General features: G+C 38.2%; 2 protein-coding genes across 7 annotated transcripts; one reads left to right on the top strand and one right to left on the bottom strand.

The window, feature by feature from the left end:
• The first annotated feature begins 4 nt into the window (after window positions 1-4).
• On the top strand, window positions 5-20,834 carry LOC108146811 (serine/threonine-protein kinase unc-51). Of its 2 annotated transcripts, XM_017272998.2 has the most exons (12): window positions 6-664; window positions 7,367-7,540; window positions 16,919-17,006; window positions 17,172-17,297; window positions 17,454-17,527; window positions 17,592-17,752; window positions 17,813-17,949; window positions 18,010-18,159; window positions 18,664-19,860; window positions 19,923-20,059; window positions 20,182-20,317; window positions 20,378-20,834. In XM_017272998.2, the coding sequence occupies exons 1-12, from the start codon at window positions 575-577 to the stop codon at window positions 20,452-20,454; spliced, it is 2,547 nt and encodes an 848-aa protein (XP_017128487.2). In that variant the 5' UTR covers window positions 6-574; the 3' UTR covers window positions 20,455-20,834. The 2 variants fall into 2 exon arrangements, with proteins under 2 accessions (XP_017128486.2, XP_017128487.2); XM_017272997.2 differs by having other exon boundaries at window positions 5-664; window positions 17,813-18,159.
• Window positions 9,301-15,549, bottom strand: LOC108146812 (keratocan). Of its 5 annotated transcripts, none has more exons than XM_017272999.2 (8): window positions 15,218-15,549; window positions 13,899-14,091; window positions 11,557-11,753; window positions 11,247-11,500; window positions 10,898-11,173; window positions 10,469-10,754; window positions 10,229-10,390; window positions 9,301-9,937 (listed from the first exon to the last, which is right to left on the bottom strand). In XM_017272999.2, the coding sequence occupies exons 2-8, from the start codon at window positions 13,949-13,951 to the stop codon at window positions 9,783-9,785; spliced, it is 1,383 nt and encodes a 460-aa protein (XP_017128488.1). In that variant the 5' UTR covers window positions 13,952-14,091; window positions 15,218-15,549; the 3' UTR covers window positions 9,301-9,782. The 5 variants fall into 5 exon arrangements, with proteins under 5 accessions (XP_017128488.1, XP_017128489.1, XP_017128491.1 ...); XM_017273000.2 differs by having other exon boundaries at window positions 15,330-15,549; XM_017273002.2 differs by having other exon boundaries at window positions 15,452-15,469.
• Window positions 20,835-21,333: the final 499 nt, after the last annotated feature.

Here is a 21,333-nt window from a genome sequence, read left to right as displayed (position 1 = left end):
CACTGACTTGCTCAGTTGTGTTTTCGTCTTACCTTTTTCCAGTCTCTCTCGCGAAGTAGTTGGACAATTGAGTTTTGCAAAGTTTTCGCTGGGACCAAAAAGACAAATTTTCCAAAAACCAAAAGAAAATCTTACAGTGCGTGTTTGCGAGTGTGTGTGCCATCAATCCAGTCGTGTGTGTGCGTGTGTGAATGCTAGTGTGGGACTGCAAATTAAAAGCAATACCACACTGAAAAAACCGACACAATCACACACGGAAAAGAACAGTTTAATTCAATTACAAGTGAAATTAAAGTGAGTGCCCGATAATTGTCAACTGGCCAGGTGGACAGTAAATTCAACGGAGGTGTTACGTGAAAAAGCCAGAGATCGTCGGGGGCCAAAAAATCCCTTTTAGTGGCTGCCTGAAAGAAAAGAAATTGATTTTCCACAATTGCAATTGGAAGCAGAGAAGGGAAGAACAAGTGTGTGTGTGTGAGAGCGAGGGGGTGTCCAAGAGAAAGAGAGAGCGGGCGACGGAGAGAGCAGCACTTCCAGGCGTCGCATCCTCCTCCTTTTTGGATATTCGCATGCAATGAATATTGTCGGGGAATATGAATATAGCTCCAAGGATATGCTGGGCCACGGCGCCTTTGCCGTCGTCTACAAAGGACGTCATCGCAAGGTAAGAGGAAGAAGGCTGCAAAACGGAAATCTCTTCCAACCACAATTCCAAACTTGGGATTCGCTTGGGAGAGATATCAAAACCCTAAACAACAACAATTCCGTCATATGTTATTAACCTGTTTTTCCATCATTCGTTGTTATTGTTTTCATTTTAATGCGGGGCTTGGTCGCATTTGTAAATAATACAATAACAAGCCCCAAAGTTATTAACAATGCGCCATTGTCAAAGGTAAACACGCAGCAAACGCCAAGAGCCAAATGCCCCTCGCCAAATGTCGCATATATAACGAAAATCAGCTGATCACAGTGCAGCTAAACATAATAAATTGTGTATACCAGAAACCATTAAATTAAATAAATAAAGTCTTCTTTACAATTTTTAAATATTAAATAAAGTAAATCCACATTTCTGTTATGCATTGGTTCAAAAAATACTACCTGCGTATGTGTAGATAAGTTCAAAAAGATCACAAAGCAATTATATGCTAGCAATATGTTACCTGAATTTTTACAACGAGCAAGTAATAAACTTGTAAAATTGTAAACATTCTCAGGAAATAATGAACAAAAAATATTTGTGTATTCAGAAAAACTAAATTACAAAATGTCCCAACCAAAACAATATTAATATTATTTTAATATATTCTGACCCACTGTACCGGACCCAAGTAAATTGCTTAGCGAAATCAACGCCCTTTTGTTAGGGCTCCTTTTTTTGTTTTCTTTAAAATTTGCGTTTTTGTTTTTTTTTTCTATTGCTCTCTGTTGAAACTCTCTCCATATTTCTAAGCAAAATTTTGGTGCCACACGCACGTGCGATTTCTTCTGGCAATACAAATAAAACACACAAACACCACTGCGTATGATAAATATACAATTTGTTCGCGCTAGAAGTGTGTTGAACTATTTCAGGGTCATCTTAGAAATAATGAAGTATAAACAATTGTAAGGCGTGTTTTGAACAGCAAAAGGGCGGAGAAATTCCAATTGGAATAGAGGAAGATCAAAGTAATCAAATTGAAAAGTAACTAAATAACATTAAAAACGTTTTTAAATCGTCACTGCCTTCAAATTGTTTAATAGTTGTTTAAGCACGCTTTAATTGCACCTTGGAAACCTTTAGCTTTTTATTTGCAAATTAGCAGTACAAACTTTTGTGAATATTAAATATTATAAACTTAAGTTTCCCATAATAGGCCTATTTAATTGCCACCAGATTAACCAGTTAGCCAAGTGCTGCAGGTCAAGCAACTTTTATCATATCTCTGCCAATAAAAAACAAAACTTGTATATATTGAAATAGTTAAAACGAAAAAAAACATCTTAAATGGTGGGTCATTAATATGGAATGGCGGTTATTTGTTTATTTTTCATTCAGTTTTTAAAAAGCAAAACAAATCAAAACAACAGAAAACACGCAAACTGAAAAGCTCGAAGCGAAAAGTTTTTCGAATCAGCAACAGCTGCCAGTTATTGCATCAGCTGTTTTCTGTATCCATTAAAAACACGCACCTACACACAAAATGTGTGTTTATCTCCTTTAATACTTGAATTCCCATATGATTATGCCGACCGATTTTATCTCATACATATCGTTTAGCGTGGTTTGTTATTATTTTTCTTGTTCCTCCGATCTTGTTTTATTTGTTTTAGTGCAACAAAGCAAAGAAAAAACGTTGTTATCAACGCAGTTGTGTTTTTTTTTCTGTTTTGTTTTTCTAAATTGCTCAAGTTCGTCTCGTCAGTAAATGAAATCACATTATTAATTACAACTGCAGTGTGACAACAACTACAATGGCAGTAGCAATAACAATGGCACAATCGATTCACACGTAGACCAGGCATTCGTCTCTTTTTAATGATGTAAGACCCTCTCTTTCTGTCAATTTGAACTTGTCGTCGTTAATGGCTTGCCTTTCTCCCTTTTACAAACGATCTGTGGATTTCATTTCGATTTGTTTTCTTTCATTTCGTGTTACTGATCGTTAATCATTCAATAAAATCCCAAAGTGATCTGGAAATAATTGGGTTTTACAGTTTTTACTTCAGCTAAAAGTATGTGTCATTGTCATCATCTGCTATATGAAAAATGTTCCCAATAAAAGAATTTTGTTTTAAATTGTTAGTACCTATACCTATTAAAAAAAATTAGCTTACATGTTCCAAACGCTGATTTGGAACTAATAAACTTGTAAAAATTTTCGGTATAGTTATAAATTGTAAAATTTATTATCATGATATATTGAGTTTAGTTTTTAAACCAATTGGTGCCTGTAAAGGCTAATAAAAAATTAATTTTATGCATTGAATGTCATTCAATGGCGTTATGTATTTTTGTTATGTTTCTACTAATTTTTATAACGTTTTCATCCATTTGAGCGCACTTTGACGACAGTAGGAATTCAAGTTGAGCTCAGTTCACTTCCCGCGTCTTTCCTTTTATGGCCATTTCGAGTAACTGGTTTTGTGGTCCGCCAGTTTTCGATTTCTTTCCATGACTTAACGCCGCCGTAATCACTTAGGTTACTTAAGCAGCTCGAAGGACAAGGCATCGCGGAGTGCCTGGCATTTTTGTCTCCACAAATGTGCCTTTTGCCTGCACGTGCTCTTCGAAAACTGGCTAAAAATAGTCGAGCATGTGCAGCGACAAAAGATACACACCCGTAAGATACTCGCACTTGCGGACAGAAAAGGAAATCCGCCACAGAGGATCTGAATACGATTCCAAAAATAAATGACAAGCGGCTAGGGTACTAAGTACCGTCTGGTAGTTTTCCCTTTGCCATGAATGAATTCATCAATCTTTATCTGGCCGATACGCTGGCATGTGGAAATCCAGACGACACGTGTTCCATAATTCAGCGAACGAACGAACGCTCCGTTTTATCGCCCGTCAATTGCACAAGCCGGCGGCGGAATCATGCAAAAATTACGTTCTAAGCGTGTAATGTTTATTGTAGTTTTAGAACCCTCCCCTTCTAACATTGCGCAATGTGCATATTCGTATGTTTTGTTTGTCCATAGCTAAAATGCAATTGCAATTTTGCATTTGACTTTGTAGCCCCATTTTTACTTTATTTAATACATGTGGCTTGGGAAAATGCGTCTTGACAAAGTCTATAACTATAAACTGAGATAGAGAATCATCTAATCTTTTAGATTTTAAAATACTGTAGGGATTGGGGCTTTAAATTATTTTATAATGAAGCTTCTGGACAGGCCCCTATCAACATGATTAGCAAAACTATTACGAATATCTGTATTAAAATATGTAAATTAAATTTTTTCAGTTAAATTAAATAAATGTATTCTACATGTCAGAAATTAAACTGAAAAAGTATCTTTTAGTATTTATTATGTTGGAAATAGTTTCACCAAGTTTAATTGTTTAAATATCGCTTAGACCTAGTGATTCAGATAAACGGAAGTCTAATGATGGGCAATGAAATCGAAAAGAAACCCACTCTATTAAATCGAAACAACCTTTTCATTTCGTGACGGTGGGAACAACAGGCTAGACACGTGCAGACCAAAACAAATCGAAATTAACGCTCAAATTATTCAGCAAATGCCGCCAGACATCTTCCAGCATATCATATGAATTAGCCAAGGTATTTCTCACGCAAACTAGTTTGTCTTGTTCAGCTCCAGATCGGTGGTATTCTATATAAATTAAGCGCCTGACTTGTGATCCGATCGGGCGTGAATTATGCGGTATTGAAATAAAAGTTTTGCGTCGCAAAAAAATTCGAGAATTTCCGCGATTTGTAGACGAAGTTTACGGCAGCGAGCAGATACATTTTCAGTCGCCAAACCAGTTGAAGTTGTTTGTATCCAACAGATACTTTGGCCTACGATGATGTGCTGCACTTTTTTCGCTCGCTTTTGTCCTCTGGCTTCACTCTTTCTCGCATTTTCTGCGCAATTATTATCTTTATTTTTCGCCAGCTATTTTTGGCCAAAAGAAATGTTTTCCTTTCTTGTTGTTAGTTGAGGGGCCATTGCACCTAAAACACCGCAAAACAACAAATTTGCTTCGCCTTATCGAGCCTCCGAAGTTCGTTGAACCTCATTTTGGGCGCGGGTTTGATTAAATATCCAACCAAATGCTGCACCCCGTGGCCTGGAGACTTTGAAGAGTTGCTGCGATCCATTGGGATCGTAGGTCTCGTCTCTAATTTTCCATTTTCCCCACACCAGGTGCGGCGGTGGGGCAACTTTCCCATTCGCTTTTGACACAGTTTTCGCTTGCGCTTGGATGATTGAGGTGATTGGGTCAAGAACTGCTCGGTTTCCGCTGAACGATGTCCGCAATTGTTTTTATGGGTAATCTAATCTCAGGCGTTTTTATTATCTTAGACTAGAAGGTAAACAGAATATAATTCAGTGACGAAAAGAACCAAATCTAATTGTTATTTTAACAAATTTCATTCAAATGTATTTCATTAAGGATTGATTTTAAGAAGACTGTCTTTTTTGTTTAAAAATAAATACACTAAAAGCTAAGTTAAATATATAGCAGCGTCGTAAATAGGGGGTTAAGTGAATTTCATTCATGATTGTTTTACAATGGCTTTCCATTTTCAAAAGGTAGTTTTTTTAAAATTACAAAATATATAGATACAAGTGCCATACAAAAAGTTTAATAACTCAACGTTTTTAATTAGCTTTTTATTACACTTTCACTAATTAAATAATGAACCCGAATAAAAAGGGAATAAGATTTACCTAACTTGCTTTTTTGTTTTGATTTTTTTAGGGATAGTTTAATATGCATTCGTACTATATTTTTATTAATAAATCCCTAAAATATCGAACCATCTTACCGACCAGTAACTTTGTCTATTCTTACTGACCTGGTCCAAATGCCTTTTGTAATCTCGGCAAAGTCACAGGTCATACCCCATTAAACAATGCCAGATGCTTGGCAACAGATGCAGTTGAACTCGCATTAAGATTGTCTCAAACAAACAAAAGTGCAGGAGTCTGTTATCGGTCAGTAGCTGCAAGAATTGCTTGATTCATTGCAGTTTACTCAACAGGAATAAATAAACATGCAAATTGTATAAATACATCTGCGAATGCACAGCAAAAGATAATGAGCTTGGGAGCATATCGATTATCATTTCCATTCAAACAACGCGTGAACACCGGCTAAGGTGATTCGATATTCTAAAGAGAAACCTATAGAATGTCTGGTTATATCTGCACCTAGTAGTTGTAAGTTTGAAAGGTATGCTGCTGGGTAAAAAATGCTTAAGTAAGTGCTTAAAAAAATCTTTATTCTTTATAAAAAAAAAAATGCTTTTAAATTCCTTCTTTAGGTTTAGAATTTTTTCTCACAAAGAAACTTGTTAGAAATTCCAATTTTAATAATTAACTTTCATGCATAACTTATAGCATCTTAGGTTTGTGTTTGACATCATAAGTAGCAAAACGCGCTGTGTACAATGATTTAAGCTCTGGATAGGATAAATTTCAGTCGACACTTCCCCACCAGAAGAGACACTATCCGAGTTGAGCTTCCTTGTAGTAGACAAACTTGTTTAAATTTGCACTTTCGTCTTTTCTTGTGGGCTTTAGTCAGGGGTAGAGGGCGAAAAGAGCAAACACAGACAAAGAGTCATTGTCACCTGCTAAGTTAAAAGCAAATAAGCTGACCACATTCATGGGAAGTCAAATGAGGGATTTCGAGGAGGTGCAGTTAACGACATCGGTCTTATCAGTGGTGCGATTTAACCGGTTAACTCAACTCAACTCAGTTCAGCCCGTTAGCTGGTGGGCCTGCAAGTCCGGGCCATGTTCGTCACTCGCGCGCTCGAGTAAACAATCTTATTCACCGCAATTACGGGCCTGCCCCTCCCCCTTTTGTCTGGCCGCCGGTTGAATGCGTTTTTGCGTATCTAATAATAACATTTAACCGAGCGGGACCCTCCAACGTGTTGAGGGGCCCTCGTTTTTGAGATCGGGGTATTTGCATTTCCCGCATTTTCCTGTTTCAGTGCGTGCTAATTGAAGCAAGCCAAAGACATTTGCTCAAGGAGAATGTAAACATTTGGAAGGCAAATTTATGGCAGCAGCTGGATGCGAAGATTATGGGTTTTAGATTAAAGGAGAGGAACTCCGTGAGAAGGCGAGGTCAACAACATAAAGAACAGAAAAATCAAAATAGTAATTATAGGGATTTGTTTAAAGAGAGCCTTTCTATTCGCATTTCACAAAAGTTAGGTAGTGGTTTGTGCCAAAAAAAAATATATTTGTATTTAATGTATATTAAAATTAGAATTGTTAAGAAAAATAGCATTACAAACGTGATGTCTTTCTGATATATTTTAAAACTTTAAAACCTTATAAATAAATTTAAACACATATCAAAAGAACCAAAAAAAATAAGTTAAGATTTAAATTGGTTTTAAAGTTAATGACCGAAACAACATGTTATTATTTTGTTAATAAACACTTTATATATGCCATTCACAACAACATTCCTTTGTGGTCGAAATTCAAAACAAATTTAAATGGGAAAACGTTTATCCATTCAGTGTTTTGATTTGCCAGTATTGTGCAAATGAAATTCCCCTGCAAATAAATTGAGTCATTTCGCTGACTTTGGCTTGTAATTGGGTTAGCCGTTCAATGACTGTGAAGTGAGTAACCCTAAATTGAATATTAATGAAACGTTTCGCTTCCTCTGTTACAGAAACACATGCCGGTGGCGATTAAGTGCATCACGAAGAAGGGACAACTGAAGACGCAGAATCTGCTGGGGAAGGAGATCAAGATCCTGAAGGAGCTCACCGAACTTCACCATGAAAACGTGGTGGCTCTACTGGACTGCAAGGAGTCCCAGGATTGCGTTAGCCTGGTCATGGAGGTGAGTTTCGCCATTTAACAACATTAAAATAACCGCATAGCGAAGCGAGAAGTTCATAAATATGTAATGCTTTTATGGCTAAAACGTGTGTGAGTCAGTCCATTTGATATCGGATGGGAATTGCAAAGCAATGTGCACGTCGGCCAGTTCCACGTCATTCTCCCTCCCCAAAGTTCCCACCTCCACCTTCTACAGACCTCCTTCTCTTGACCAAATTGCTACGCCATTGATTGCGGAAGTTGCGAAACGAATTCGTATACAAAAATAAAGTGCGAATAGAATGGTAAAAGCGTTTTGCGCCGAATGGCTGCTTCTCACCTATGCACTCAATTGAAATGCTTAAATATTAACTGACAGCTCCTGGGCTAACAAACTTTAAATTGTAATAGGATTATTATAGCCAGGTAATGTGGGTAGTAAACAAATTAACAGGGGAAATATAGTTTTTAAATGTATAGCCAGACTAGTAATTTTAAGTTCAATAATTTGGAAGGCTTACTTATTTTGTTTGGTTTTCTTTATACTTTTTTGTGGCCTTTCGTTTTCCGTTTGTGTTAATACGCATTTTCTTAATTTACACCAATTCAAGAGCTCATTGGATACCTATCTGTTTAATCTCAAGTTTGTTCAACTCAATTTGGCCTACAGGTGTTTGCATGCTTTTAGCGTTCAGTGTTTATATACCATCTATTATCTTGAAATTAGGTCAAATGCTCGTGGCACGAGAATCAGCTTGCTTTGGCGAGCATTTTTACTGATAAGATTTTGGATAGTGTTGTTTTCTTATGAATACCCTTGAAATAGGGTTAGTTGAGTTGTTAAATAACATATGTATTTAATGCATAGAAATTGCAATTTAAAAGATATTCAAAAGATCAATTTTTATCAGATAAGATCAGAATAATATTTGTTAATTTTCAAATTAGCCCAGTCTTGAATTAAATTACAATTTGAATAGAGGGCTATTTTTTTGATGAGTACACATTCTATGCAACGTATATTAAGTTTTTTTTAAAACATTTAATGTTCTCTAAAAGATATTTACTAAATTGCGTACATCACATATGTTTGTAATGTCTTTCCTAGCCTAAATACTCAACGAAAAGATAGTATTTCAAGGTAGTGTTTTTAAAAAAGTTCGAACGTAGATCGAAAGCCCAATCTTTCGTGTTTGTTTAGTTTTCAGTTTGCCTACCAACGCCACATTGTTGTGGCCACACGATTGCATGTCATCGGCATAGGTGGAGCAAAATCAAGCTGATGGGGGTAAAAAGCGATAGGAAGGGAGTGTTTCGTTTCATCTGCTGTTTATTGTAGTAGTTGGTACATAGTCGCTCGCCTGACTTTGGCCCCATTTGCCTTGTTTGCTCTGTATTCTAATTTGTTTGCCACCGGGGAGACGGAGAGCAGTCCGCCATTCCCCGGAATATAATCAGTTCGTTTTTGTGTTGTTGATGAATATTTATTGGTTCTGCGGCCACGTGTTATGCCACCCCGCTTTTCCCACCATTACTGGCTACTTTGGCTCTTCTGATTTGTTTATTTATCTTGCCAATATTTTACGATGTGTTTATTCGGGGCATATTTTTGTTGTCCGAGGATAAGTCTGTGATAGGAAGAGGTTGGGATAACAATCGAAGCTACCAGGTGTTGTGTTTTAGGGAATTGCAAACGCGTTTACCAATTTATACGTTTTAACAAACTTACCCACAATAATATCTTAACTTATTCCAATATTTTACATAAAAACACATTCCTGCTTTTCGTCTATTTACAATAATTACTTTTATTGTATTTTGGCAAAAGTCTAAGGCTAAGAACTAAAGTATCTATTAATTTAATTGTGGCGAGGGAAATTTCGTTTGAAACTAAACCTAGTTAAGTGCCAGGGGCTTGTGTGGGATCCCATTAGCCGAGTTCTCATTAAAGAAAAGAACGATAGGCGACTAGGCTGCTTAACCTACTCCGACTAAAAACTATAATCTAACATCGGATTGCGGGAACTCATTTCCTGGTAGCTTTTGTGCGGGCAAACAATGTAATAGAAACTACAATTAGGTGTCACGATAGTTGAAAACCGAGTCAAAGTAGTAAACTAATTAGCCATATACATATTCACGACGATATACCTATTTATAATCTATCAAAAATGCCGACAATATGGAATTTGTTCGCAAAACTGGAGGAATATGATTCTCTTTTCTTCTTTCTTTGTTTTGGTGTTTGTTTTTGGGAAGTTTTCTTAGGCTAGCTTATTCAATGGTATCTCCTCAGTGGGATGGACCTGATCCTTTGGCTCTGGTTTGCTAGTGCGGCAGCATTTGGTTTTGATGCCGCCAATGTCCTTGCGGCAAATGAGGCCGATGACGATGCCAATGACGGCCAAAGTCATGATGCCTGAATAGAAAGATTTAACAAATTAGTAAGATATACAAAAATTAAAGTCAAATTTGCATAACTCAACCGATCACTTCATTTATCACTGTTTTATGTTAAAGGTTAAGCCTTTAATTCGATTAATAATAAAATTGAATGAAAGGTAACTTTAAGATTACGATTACAAAATATTATAGATACAGTTGTTTTACACATAGCTTTCTTTAATTTGAGTTCATTAATGCATTTTACAAATTATTAATAGGAGTTTGAGTTATTCAAATTTAAGTTTTAAGCAAAAGATGTACTTACAGATGAGCAGCGTGTTGATAGTCTCCGGGGAGATCTCCACCTGGTTGGTCTTCGACTCCCCAGGTGATTCCACACTAACGCCACTGCTGTTGGTCGCGGAACTCAGGATTGCCGCCTTAGCCAACTCTGTGCTGTTGTCCATTTTTCCGCGATTGCGAGTGGCTGTGTGGGATTAAGATGGAAAACGCCACGTTAGCAAGATCAGACATAATATAATGGGTTATTGCTTAAAGATCTCACCAGTTCTGGGCGGTGCAGGCGTGGTTGTAGCTGGCTTTGGAGTAGTAGTGGCCACGATGGGAAGACCGGAAATCTTCTTTATCGGCGTCTCCGTGGGAAAAATCAGACTCTCGTTGAAGGAGGTGCCCAGCACAAATTCATAGCAACTGATGTCGAAGTGGAGGAAACTTATGGTGTCAATTGAGGGCAACAGATTACACAGCTCCTCGATATTCTTCTGCTCCAGCTCTGGCAGCTTTAGTTTAATTATTTTTGTTAGCGGCGTAAAAGCTTTCGTATTGATTTGCTGTTGAATAGAAAAAGCGTGAGCGGGACAACTACATATGTGGCATCGCAAACACAGCTGTTTTGGAGCTGCGCCAACTATCGATAAAACGATAGTGCTCCGATAACGATAGTGTTATCGCACTTTTGGCGCTCGATTCTCACCTGTTTGAAATCGTTCTTGCTCAAGCGGAGTATTTGCAGGGCACTCATGTTCTCGAACGTCTGCTCCGGCAATTCCGTCCAACTGCAATTGCTGCAACTGAACTCCACCAAATCGGGCAGGTTCAAAAAGGATCCATCGAGGCGTTGGGTTATGGAATTATTGCTCAAATCGAGTAGGGTTAGTTCTTTGGCGGCCGAAAATGTGTTGGGATCGATTTTGGTTAGTCGGTTGTTGGTCAACCGCAGGCGTTGCAAACGTTCCGAGCCTTGGAAGACCTAAAATTGGGAAATCAATTATTAATATAGGGTTATTGAAAACTTTCATGGTTGGGTTTTCTTTAAAACTCACCTCCTTATCTATGTGACTGATTAAGTTGTGATTCAGATTAATTTCCACCGCTCGGGAAAGATTGGCGAAATCCTCTGGCCTCAGTTCGGCAATTACATTGTGGCTCAGATCGATGATGGCCGCCGTTTTGGGCAAGTCCAGGGGCACATGGGTTAGATGGGCATTCGCACACTGAACGTATTTAAAGTCCTCCATGCAAAGACAGTTGCGCGGGCAGCTGGGCTCCAGGACATGGTTGCTGCGTCGTGGTATACCTGTAAAATAATTCACTCTTACTCTTCTGGTCTTATTTTCACATAATTTAACTCACTAAATATTGGTCGAAATGTGGTGGTGGTCGATGTGGAGGATGATTGTGGCATCAGTCTATTTTCTGCTGTCTCCGGCGCTTCATCGCCTTTCGTTATCTCGCTGTAATCATCGTCACTATAATCATAGTCCTCGCCGGAACTGGGCGATCGTTTTGCCTCCTCACTGCCCGCTGGAGCGGCATTTGTGTGGCTAATGCTGGAAAATTGCATTTTAAATTTATACTTATTAGGGACCAGTGTAAACAAGCAATATCTTATTACTCTCAGTTCTAAAGTACTTTTAAATCATTAAATTTCAAAACAATTCTCATCATTTATTGCTTAGCGGCAATTATATTCCAACTGAATTCGCAATTCAATTTAAGCAATTACTTGACGAATTTGTAATGTGGTTTTACCAAAAACCCAAAATTGTCAATATTTGGCTTTAGATTGCCGGTTCTAAGTAGAGTGTGCTTACATCATTCACGTCTTGACGGCGAACACACCTCGCTAATTTGTCCTGAAAACGCTCTTGACCTATTTTGCCATAGCCACGCCATAGTCATACACAGAAACGTTCGTTTTCCCCACTATCATTATGCGCTTTTGTTTATGTTTGCTCCACGAAAGAGCATGAATGAATATACCGACATATGTGAGAAAACATTTTTCTATACAGCAGTGGTCAAAATAATAACTTATACATTTATGCAAATTAATTTTGAGAAGCTAACTGTCTAATATGTAATAGTTTTACTTTTATTTTTGGTGTTGTTTGATGCTGAAACAAATACAGATTTTTTTTTTATAATTTGTATACAAATAAAAAAAAGAAATATAAATGAATAACTTTATTCTTTTAAACGGTCTAACATTTCTGAAACGTACTGTAGATACTTTAGTAAAAAAGAAACAGCCGAAACCCGTTTACTTCATGGCAAAAGAGACAACTTGACCGGTTTTTTTTCGCGATTTCGTTTACTCTCACTTTTATATGTTTTGTTTTTTTTGCTGTGATTTGTAACCCCTCTTTCCTTATTCGACTTGGCTCGCCTGATTCTAAATCGTTCGTTATCCTGCTTTATACGACTTCGGTTCTGGCAAATGTATGAAAAGAGGTGGGATTCGGGTGGTAGAGTAGTTCAAGTGTGTCTTAAAACTGCCATTTGGAATTCTCTTCAATTGCGTGACTTTTGAGTAAAGTTTCAATGATACTCGTCAGGTCATAAAAGTGCTATTTTTGACAGGGTAAACGACTTTATAGAACCGAAGATATAGTTGTTCACGAGTTTGGTTCCGCAAAGTGCTGATAAGAAATGCATTTATTGATAGATTCCTACTGGCTAATAAAGATATAAAAATCGAACGTAACCGAAATGACTTCAAGCTTAAGCTCATTAAAGCTAATGTCTATTACGAAAGATTTCTAAACTGTAACTAAGCGTGACGACCTAGTCAACGCAATTCCCTTGACTACTTGAAGTCAAATGACTAAAATTGGAAGCGGCGCACTCAAAAGCACTCTACTTTGACATTTAACTTGAAGTGGCTGAAAGAGCCTAAAAGGTCTAAAAATCAATAGGAAAAAGTTGTTAAATACACAAGATAAATATTCGTGATTTACTCAAACAATTCTGAAATCAAATATATTATTTTGTATCACATTTAATTATGCTCTATGTTAATTGGCAAATATAACGGATTATTGAGCTCAATTTAAATTAAATTTTTATATCTTAATATAACGGTAAAAAAGTTATATTTTTCTTCGGTGTAAAAGACCAAAATGGGAAATGGCTAAAACAAATCTGAGTCATAAATGGGTTTAACTATAAAACAGAAAAACCAAGACAGTTGTAAATTTCAGCTCTTTGAATGGTTCGATATTGGTAGAGAAATTCGAACCGGTGACCAAACAAATTTGATAAGGAAAAACAGTATAAATTTTCGGGCAACCGGGGATTGTTATTATTTTTATCTGATTGTGTGGTACGATAACGTAGAGTGTAAATTTATGCAACCTATATATAATAAGCGGCAATTAAGAGCTGTTGCCGTGGACTATCAGTAAAAAAAAGTTGCTATTTTTTTTATAACCCCATGCGTGAGTATTTCATTCGGCATTGATATCTCAGTGGTGAGCGGGTCAAAGTCCCGTTATTCAGGTTCACCTGTCGTTATTTCGATTTGAGTGAATTAATCATTACGAATGTTGCTCAACGGAAACTTTGCCCCTTGTCTTTATTCTTTCGTTTTTATATAAATAAATGTATTACTTTTCCGAGCCCAATAAGAATTTCAAATTGTTTGTTTAAAACACATCGTAACCGGTAAATATTTATTGGATTTTGATTTTTACCTTACGCTTAGCAAAAATATTAAGAGTAATCCAAACTTGTAATACACGTGCATTATTATTTATTGTTTGTTTATTGTTATTTGTTTAGTTTTTGTTTTCACTGCGTGTTCAGGGTTGTTAATATTTGTGTTTATCTATGGGATTTAATTTCATTTTCTTCGTATTTGCCAAATTTGATGTGAATATTTTGAAGCTGAAAATAGATTCGATTAATTTTTCCGAGGTTTTTGTTTGCTTTGCTTTGCCACTTTACACTTTTAATGTTCTTCTGTTTTGCTTTTGAAATTATATTTTCACGAGCTGTTTCTATTGGCATTAGCCGGTTTACTTTTGACAAAAATGTAATAATAATAATAATTTATTGTGAAACCTTCACTCCGCTCGCACAAACTTTTCCACTCGCTGTCGTCTCTCAACTGAGCAAAAAATAATTTACCAACAAATGCGATGAAAAGAACAAACAGGTGTGTGTGTGGGTCTAAGAGAGTGGAATGCCAAAACATTATCTCTCTCTCCCCTCTATCTCTCTTTTTTAATCTCTTCCATGTTTTGTTTAATGTTTAGCCGTTATTGCTAATCTTATCAGTTCTCGTTTTTAATTTCTATCTGCCTCCCTCTCTCTCGATTGTGGTTTTCGTTTTGATTTTAACACTACATTGATTGACATAATTTATTGTATTATTAATGTAAATAAATTGTGAAATTAAATGTACGTTAATGTTCAAAAATTAACAATGTAGTTAAATAGAATTTAGAGTAATAATAATTAAGAATAGAAATCAATTTCACAGTCTTAATCAAAAGTTAGATAGTTGGTAAATAACAAACAAAATATTTATAAAAAACCAAATCAGTATTTCACTTGTAATAAATATATAGGTATTTACTAAATACAAAAAAAAATTTAAAAATAATATTACATCACATCGTATTGATTATTAAAGAGAGGCTATGCTTAATTAGTAAACATTCCATCATACATTGGACAATGCTTGTTTAATCAAATTTTTTAAACAAAGTAATTCAAAGGATTAAGAGAAAAATAAGTCCATTAATTATATATCGTATTGAATTATATATTTGCTAACTCATCTTTTAATTATAAAATTAATGCCACACTTGTCAGATTCGAATTAATGGCGATCACTGTGAACTTTACTTTTGATATAACAGATTGTGTCTATTCGCAATTTATTAACATACATAGTTTACTGGAAAAGTGAAACACCAAATGTCCGAGCTGAATCATTCCGATTAAATTAGACGTGATTTGAGTGATAAGTTTGTTTGAATATTTGAATGAAAACCCCTTTATTCACCGAGTGCTAAGTTAAACTCTTGTTTTAATTCCGTTTCATGCTTCTTTGTGTTGGGATTACTGTGTGAACAACTTATAGAAGCTTTGTTTTTATCGCCTAGAAATATGTTGACCTTTAGTCCATTGCGTTTACTTCAAATGACTCGCGATGTTTTATATTTTTATTTGTGGTAAATTGGGTAATACACTTTGGAGTTTTATTTTAATTGGTAATTTCGCTTTGCAATTTCACTACCAAATTTTGATAACTTTGTTTCTGGAAAGTCTGTTATTTCAATAGAGCTGCGTGCAGCGCGATGCCGTGCGATACGTGCGAGTGTCGTTTTGAAAATGAGCTTCGAAGGAAACCGCAGAAGCGGCGAGCTCAAAAATGCGAGAGATACAATCGAGGCCTTAAGAGCGTATTCTCTTGTCTTTTAAAAGCTCTCTTAATTATTATTTCTTGAAAAAAAGAAACACTGAACTCATTATTTCCTAATTACGCAAGTGCATTTTCCAATAAATCGCTGACTCATGCGCACTTGTTGCCGGGAAAAAAATATAATTTCAAAATTCGTCTGGTGTTGCTTTTATTTAAAATTAAAAAAAAAAAACCGTCCGCATAGGGAGTGTTTCCCCATTTTGTTTAAACTTTTACTTTTATATTAATATATTGCAATTGCCTGATGTCACTCTACATGTCAATGACTTTTTTAATGTTCTTTTCTCTTCGCCTCTCTTCTGGGTTTTTGTGTTTTCACAAAAAGCGAGTGAAGTGAAATCTTTTGTCATTTCAATTTGGCTGTTTAATTGCCTAATGTTTGTGTTGTTGCTGCCATTGCTGGCTTTGTTTGCTCATTAAATTGTAAGTGGTCCATATATTTTCTCATGGAAAACAAAAAATCCATAAAAATGCTCGGCACACATATTGCTGTGTGGATTTTGGCTGTGTGTACGTGTGCAATACTATAGACATGTCTTTGATTGGCGGCCTCAAGGTCAAAAAATCGCAAATCCTTTTTGGCAACACGCTCAGTCCAATATGACGGAATTTTGGAGAGACAGGGGTTCTCTTCATTTACATTTTGCCGAGGGTTGCTTATACAATTTATTGTTTAAAGCTGTGTTGCACTGGCATAAATCAATTTTAAGGTCTTAAAGCTTTCTTAAAAAATGAGAAAAAATTCTATATTAATTTGGATAAATAGTAAAAAAGTGCCCAAGGGTATTACCCCCTTAAATTGCTGAATCTCTTTCAGCAAATTTTTTCCTATTTCTTTATTATCACTGCCGACGAAATAAACCGGAACAGAACTTTTGTTAGATAAACGACAAAAGAAAAAGCAGCTGGCTGCTGATCCATAAACATATTTCCCTAATTCCAGTTTTTGATTTAGAAAATTGCCATAAATCATATTCGCTTTGACCTTGCCGTTTTCTATGATTGTCTGCGGTTTTGACAAAAGCAGGGCAGCTGGAAGGCGAAATACCGACGATGGAAATGCCGACTGAATCTCGGGACTCTTGCATTTTCGCACTGATTGGACTTAATTCATTTGCATGGGTCGCATTTTACTATGAGGTCTTATTGGGGTCTTTGGGGTCCGAGAAGATTTATTTGCGCACTGAACTCTTGACTGGGGTTTGGGGAGGAAGCTCTCTTAATTGAATTTTCCACTTAGCTCTTCTCACTCTTTTTTCTTGTGTGACTTTCTCTTTACAGTACTGTAATGGTGGCGACTTGGCGGACTATCTAAGTGTTAAGGGGACGCTGAGCGAGGATACCGTTAGACTTTTCCTCGTGCAACTAGGTAAGATCGGAATATCTAGATATTTAACCCCAACTAACTAACCATAACTAACCGGAAAACAATCTTTACTCCAATTTCCAATCATTTAATTTATAATCATTAAAAATGCATATACATTTTAAGATCCTCAGAACTTAACTTAATTCTGTTTTCCTTTAATTGCAGCTGGTGCTATGAAGGCACTTTATACCAAAGGAATTGTGCATCGTGATCTCAAGCCACAAAACATTTTGCTATCGCACAATTATGGCAAGACATTGCCAGCTCCATCGAAAATAACCCTCAAAATTGGTAAGTTAAAGTTTGGTTTTAGGTATAATGAAGTCTATAAAGCTAAAACCTATACAAACTTACTAAGTTTTCTTTAATAAAGTGGTTATTGCTTAGTTATAGACCATAAAGTACTTTCTTTACCTAATGTGTCTTAACCTGTTTTTTATATTTTAGCCGATTTCGGGTTTGCTCGTTTTCTGAACGAGGGCGCCATGGCAGCCACTCTGTGCGGATCTCCCATGTATATGGTAAGTAAACCATACATAAAACCAGAAGAAATCTAAGTTGAATATACATTTTATGTTCTTATAGGCTCCCGAAGTGATCATGTCGCTGCAGTACGACTCCAAGGCGGATCTCTGGTCGCTGGGAACGATTGTCTACCAGTGTTTGACGGGCAAGGCGCCATTCTATGCACAAACGCCCAACGAACTGAAGTTCTACTACGAGCAAAATGCCAATCTGGCGCCAAAGTAAGATATCTTTGAATATATTCACAACCGGAAGAGAATATTAACCCGATTTCTTTGAAGAATTCCAAGTGGCGTGTCGCCGGATCTGAGGGATCTGCTGCTGTGCCTGTTGCGCCGCAACGCCAAGGACCGCATCTCGTACGAGAGCTTCTTTGTGCACCGCTTCCTTCAGGGCAAGAAGGCGGCCGCGTCGCCAGGTGAGCCAAGCCAAGCAGCCAACCTGCGGCGGCGAGTCTCTAAGAGTGCTGTTCTTGCAGTTGACATGCCACCGCTGGGCGGAACGCCGCCTGCCAAGGCCAAGAGCCCCTTGCAGCAGCAGCTGGAGCAGGAACTGCAGCTGGTCAAGCTGGCCGAGCAGCAGCAGAAGGAGCGCGAGGAGCAGGAGGCCCAGGAGGAAGAGAATTCGGGTAGGTGTCCTTGCAGGTCTTCCAAATCGGGGGTTGCACATTGTGATTACTTGTATTTATCTTTACCAAGTATGTAAATAAGCCTTTAAAAGAGGGTTTCTTTAAGTATTAACACCTCTTAACAAAACTTCACCTAAATGGAGGTGATAATTGTTGAACCAAATACAGAAGTTAGCACTCTGCTTTACTTAACAACTTTTTAATGGCTTTAAAACAAGCTTAAACGGTTTAATTAAAAGTAAAACTATGACAAATAAAGCATTTCATGATAAAAATGGGAAATATTAATATTTATTAATGATTATTTGTACTTTTCCTTTTAATATTCTTATCACTTAAATTTCTTTTAACTTTTTTCAACATTTTAGACATATAAATTCAAAAATATTATTATTTATTAATGAATATTTTGGCACTTAATGAATAATAACACTTTTAATAAAGTTAAAAAGTTCCTTTTAGATTTATTAAATTATTTTAAATTATTTTCTCACTTTTCTTTAGTTTCCGTGGTGGCCAATCCGGCCATTTGTGCCACCATCACCAACGTGGGTGTGCTGTGCGACAGCGAGAACAACAGCGGGTCGTGCAGCTCCCACGAGGACTCCGATGACTTTGTCCTGGTCCCCAAGAACCTTCCCGAGGATCAGCGCCAGGGCTTGGCCCAGGCCCAGGCGCAACCAGCTTCCGTTGGCCAGCAGCGTCAGCAGCCGCAACAGAATCAATCCAGTCCGCCACGGCCCAGCAGTCTGCCCATTTCGGAGCCGAAGCCAGTACCGGCTCCAGCCCGTCGCCAGGTGGCCAGCAATGCGGCCGGCTCTCCGGCCAGGCAGGGCTCCGGTCCGCTGACGGTGGCCACTCTGGGCGGCCAGCAGATACCCCGGTCGCAGCCCATTAGCGTGAAGCAGCCGCGGCCGGATCAGCGCAAGAGCAGTGTGAGCAGTGACATCAACTCGATCTCGCCGCCGGCGGTGCAGTTTGCCATTGGAACGCCGCCCACGCGGATGCGTTCCGCCTCGGGCGGATCGCTGTCGGAGACACCGCCGCCGCATGCTCCGAGCACCTGGCAGGGGTCGCCGGGCCACTCGCAATCGCCGTTGCGCCGCAGTGGCAACAGCTCCCCGGTGCTGCCGTCCGCAGCGCTCACCAAGCTGCCCACCCTGGGCAGTCCCACGATGCTGGTGGCTCCGGGCTCCCTGGGATCGATTGGCTCGGCGGGCAGCGGATCGGAGAACAACAACCAGCACCACATGCTCGGTCCGCGAGCTTTCACGCTGCCCGAACTGGGGGCCACCGGTGGGCTGCACAGTCTGCTGGACACCGGAGCCGGCGGTGGTGGCGAACATCATGCATTCCAGGCCCCAGAGCTCTCGGAGGAGACGCTGATGGACCGCGAGCACAACGAGACGCTCTCCAAGCTGAACTTTGTGCTGGCCCTCACCGACTGCATCCAGGAGGTGGCCGACTCGCGGTGCGCCCCGCTCTCCACGCTGATGGTGGCCGGCAGTCAGTCGGCGGCAGCAGCAGCAGCTGCGGCGGCGGATGCCCAGCAAATACCGCCGCACGCCCCGGAGCACTGCAAGCGGGCGGAGCGCCTGGTGCTGCTCGTCCGCGGACTGCAGCTCCTCTCGTCCGGCATGAATCTGGCCTCCCAGCAGCTGCGCAATGGCCAACTGAAGCCGTCGTCCAACGTGAAGAATGGTAAGTTGAAGTCTTTTTCATCCATAGCTTGATCTTCTATAATGTTTGTTGGTTTCGCTTAGCTTTGCTCACCATGAACGCCAAATACCGGAGCATGCTGTTCGAATCGAAGCGACTCAATGGCAGCGGTCTGTTGCAGAAGGCGAATGCATTTAATATTACGGCGGACAAGATTCTGTACGACTATGCGCTGGATATGGTAAGGAAAACGTTGCTAAAGCTATGTAACAGACTGTACTTGAGTAATGGAATTATTCAGTTTATATAAAATAATATAATATAAAACCCTTAATTAATGCCTGATTTTCTATAAAATTGTAGTGTCAAGCGGCTGCTTTGGATGAGCTATTAAAGAACACCAAGAATTGCTTTGAGCGTTACAACACCGCTCATATTCTGCTGCACTCGTTGGTGCAAAAGTGCAATCATCCGCAGGACAAAATGCTGCTGAACAAATGTAAGTCGCTGCAACTGAACATAATTTAATAGATAACTAAATAATAAATATTTAAAACAGATCGCGATGCCGTGGAGAAGCGTTTGAGCATATTGCAGCAGCATGGCTACATATACGTGACCGATGAGAATGCCTAGGTATTCGGGGCAGAAAGAGCTTTATTCCAACCATGAAACACCGGCAATATTTCAACATCAACAACATTTCCTTAAGTTATTCACCGTTTTCGTTGGGAGTGCAAACATGTGATTGAAACAAAAACTACACTATCCATACATAGACATACCGACAAATAATTTAAACACCATCCACAAATCATTTCTGGCGTTCTCAGACCCTCGAAAAGCTGTCCAATGTAAATAGTTTGAGCTATGCAGATGTATGTAGTTTTTGTTTTTCTATATAATTTTCAGTCCGCGCGCGGCAACCATAATTGTTAAAGCTTATATCGAGTGCAGATGCAACATGAATAAGGGCAGATAAGAGTCCATATAGTCGTAAGATAACCATAATATAACACATATATGTTTACATATATACAACACGAAAGCTAACCAAGCAAACCACATTACATAACGTAAAGGGCAATATGCAAGCCAAACTCAGTTTAATTCTATTTTTAAAGAAAGGAGCGGCAGAACCCAAATTCATATATCATGTGCTAGAATTTTACCCGTAGTTGTAATGCCTATTTTCTTATTTAACAATCTTATATTCCCCTATTATTATATTACAAACATACCATACAATATTTATGGCTGCACTACACAAACATGTTTACAATGTGCTATGTTCATAGTTTTTAGTTAGGTCTTTTCTAAAACAACTTTAAAGAGGTATTTAATTTTATGACAAGAAGTTTATATATTTTAAAGAAACTTTTTAAGTTTTTCTACAACCGAAGCCCACAAAACTTTCGAAAAAAATCTATATATGTATATGGTATACAAAAAAGAGAGAAACACATAAAAGAGTGTATAAAAAGGAAAATAAAATATCGATTTGAACTAATAAAA

This window comes from Drosophila elegans, unplaced genomic scaffold (genome assembly GCF_018152505.1).
Source record: "Drosophila elegans isolate 14027-0461.03 unplaced genomic scaffold, ASM1815250v1 contig_208, whole genome shotgun sequence".
Classification (NCBI taxonomy): domain Eukaryota; kingdom Metazoa; phylum Arthropoda; class Insecta; order Diptera; family Drosophilidae; genus Drosophila; species Drosophila elegans.
The sequence above is the reverse complement of the archived record's forward strand: the minus strand, read 5'-3'. Positions and strand labels throughout refer to the sequence as shown.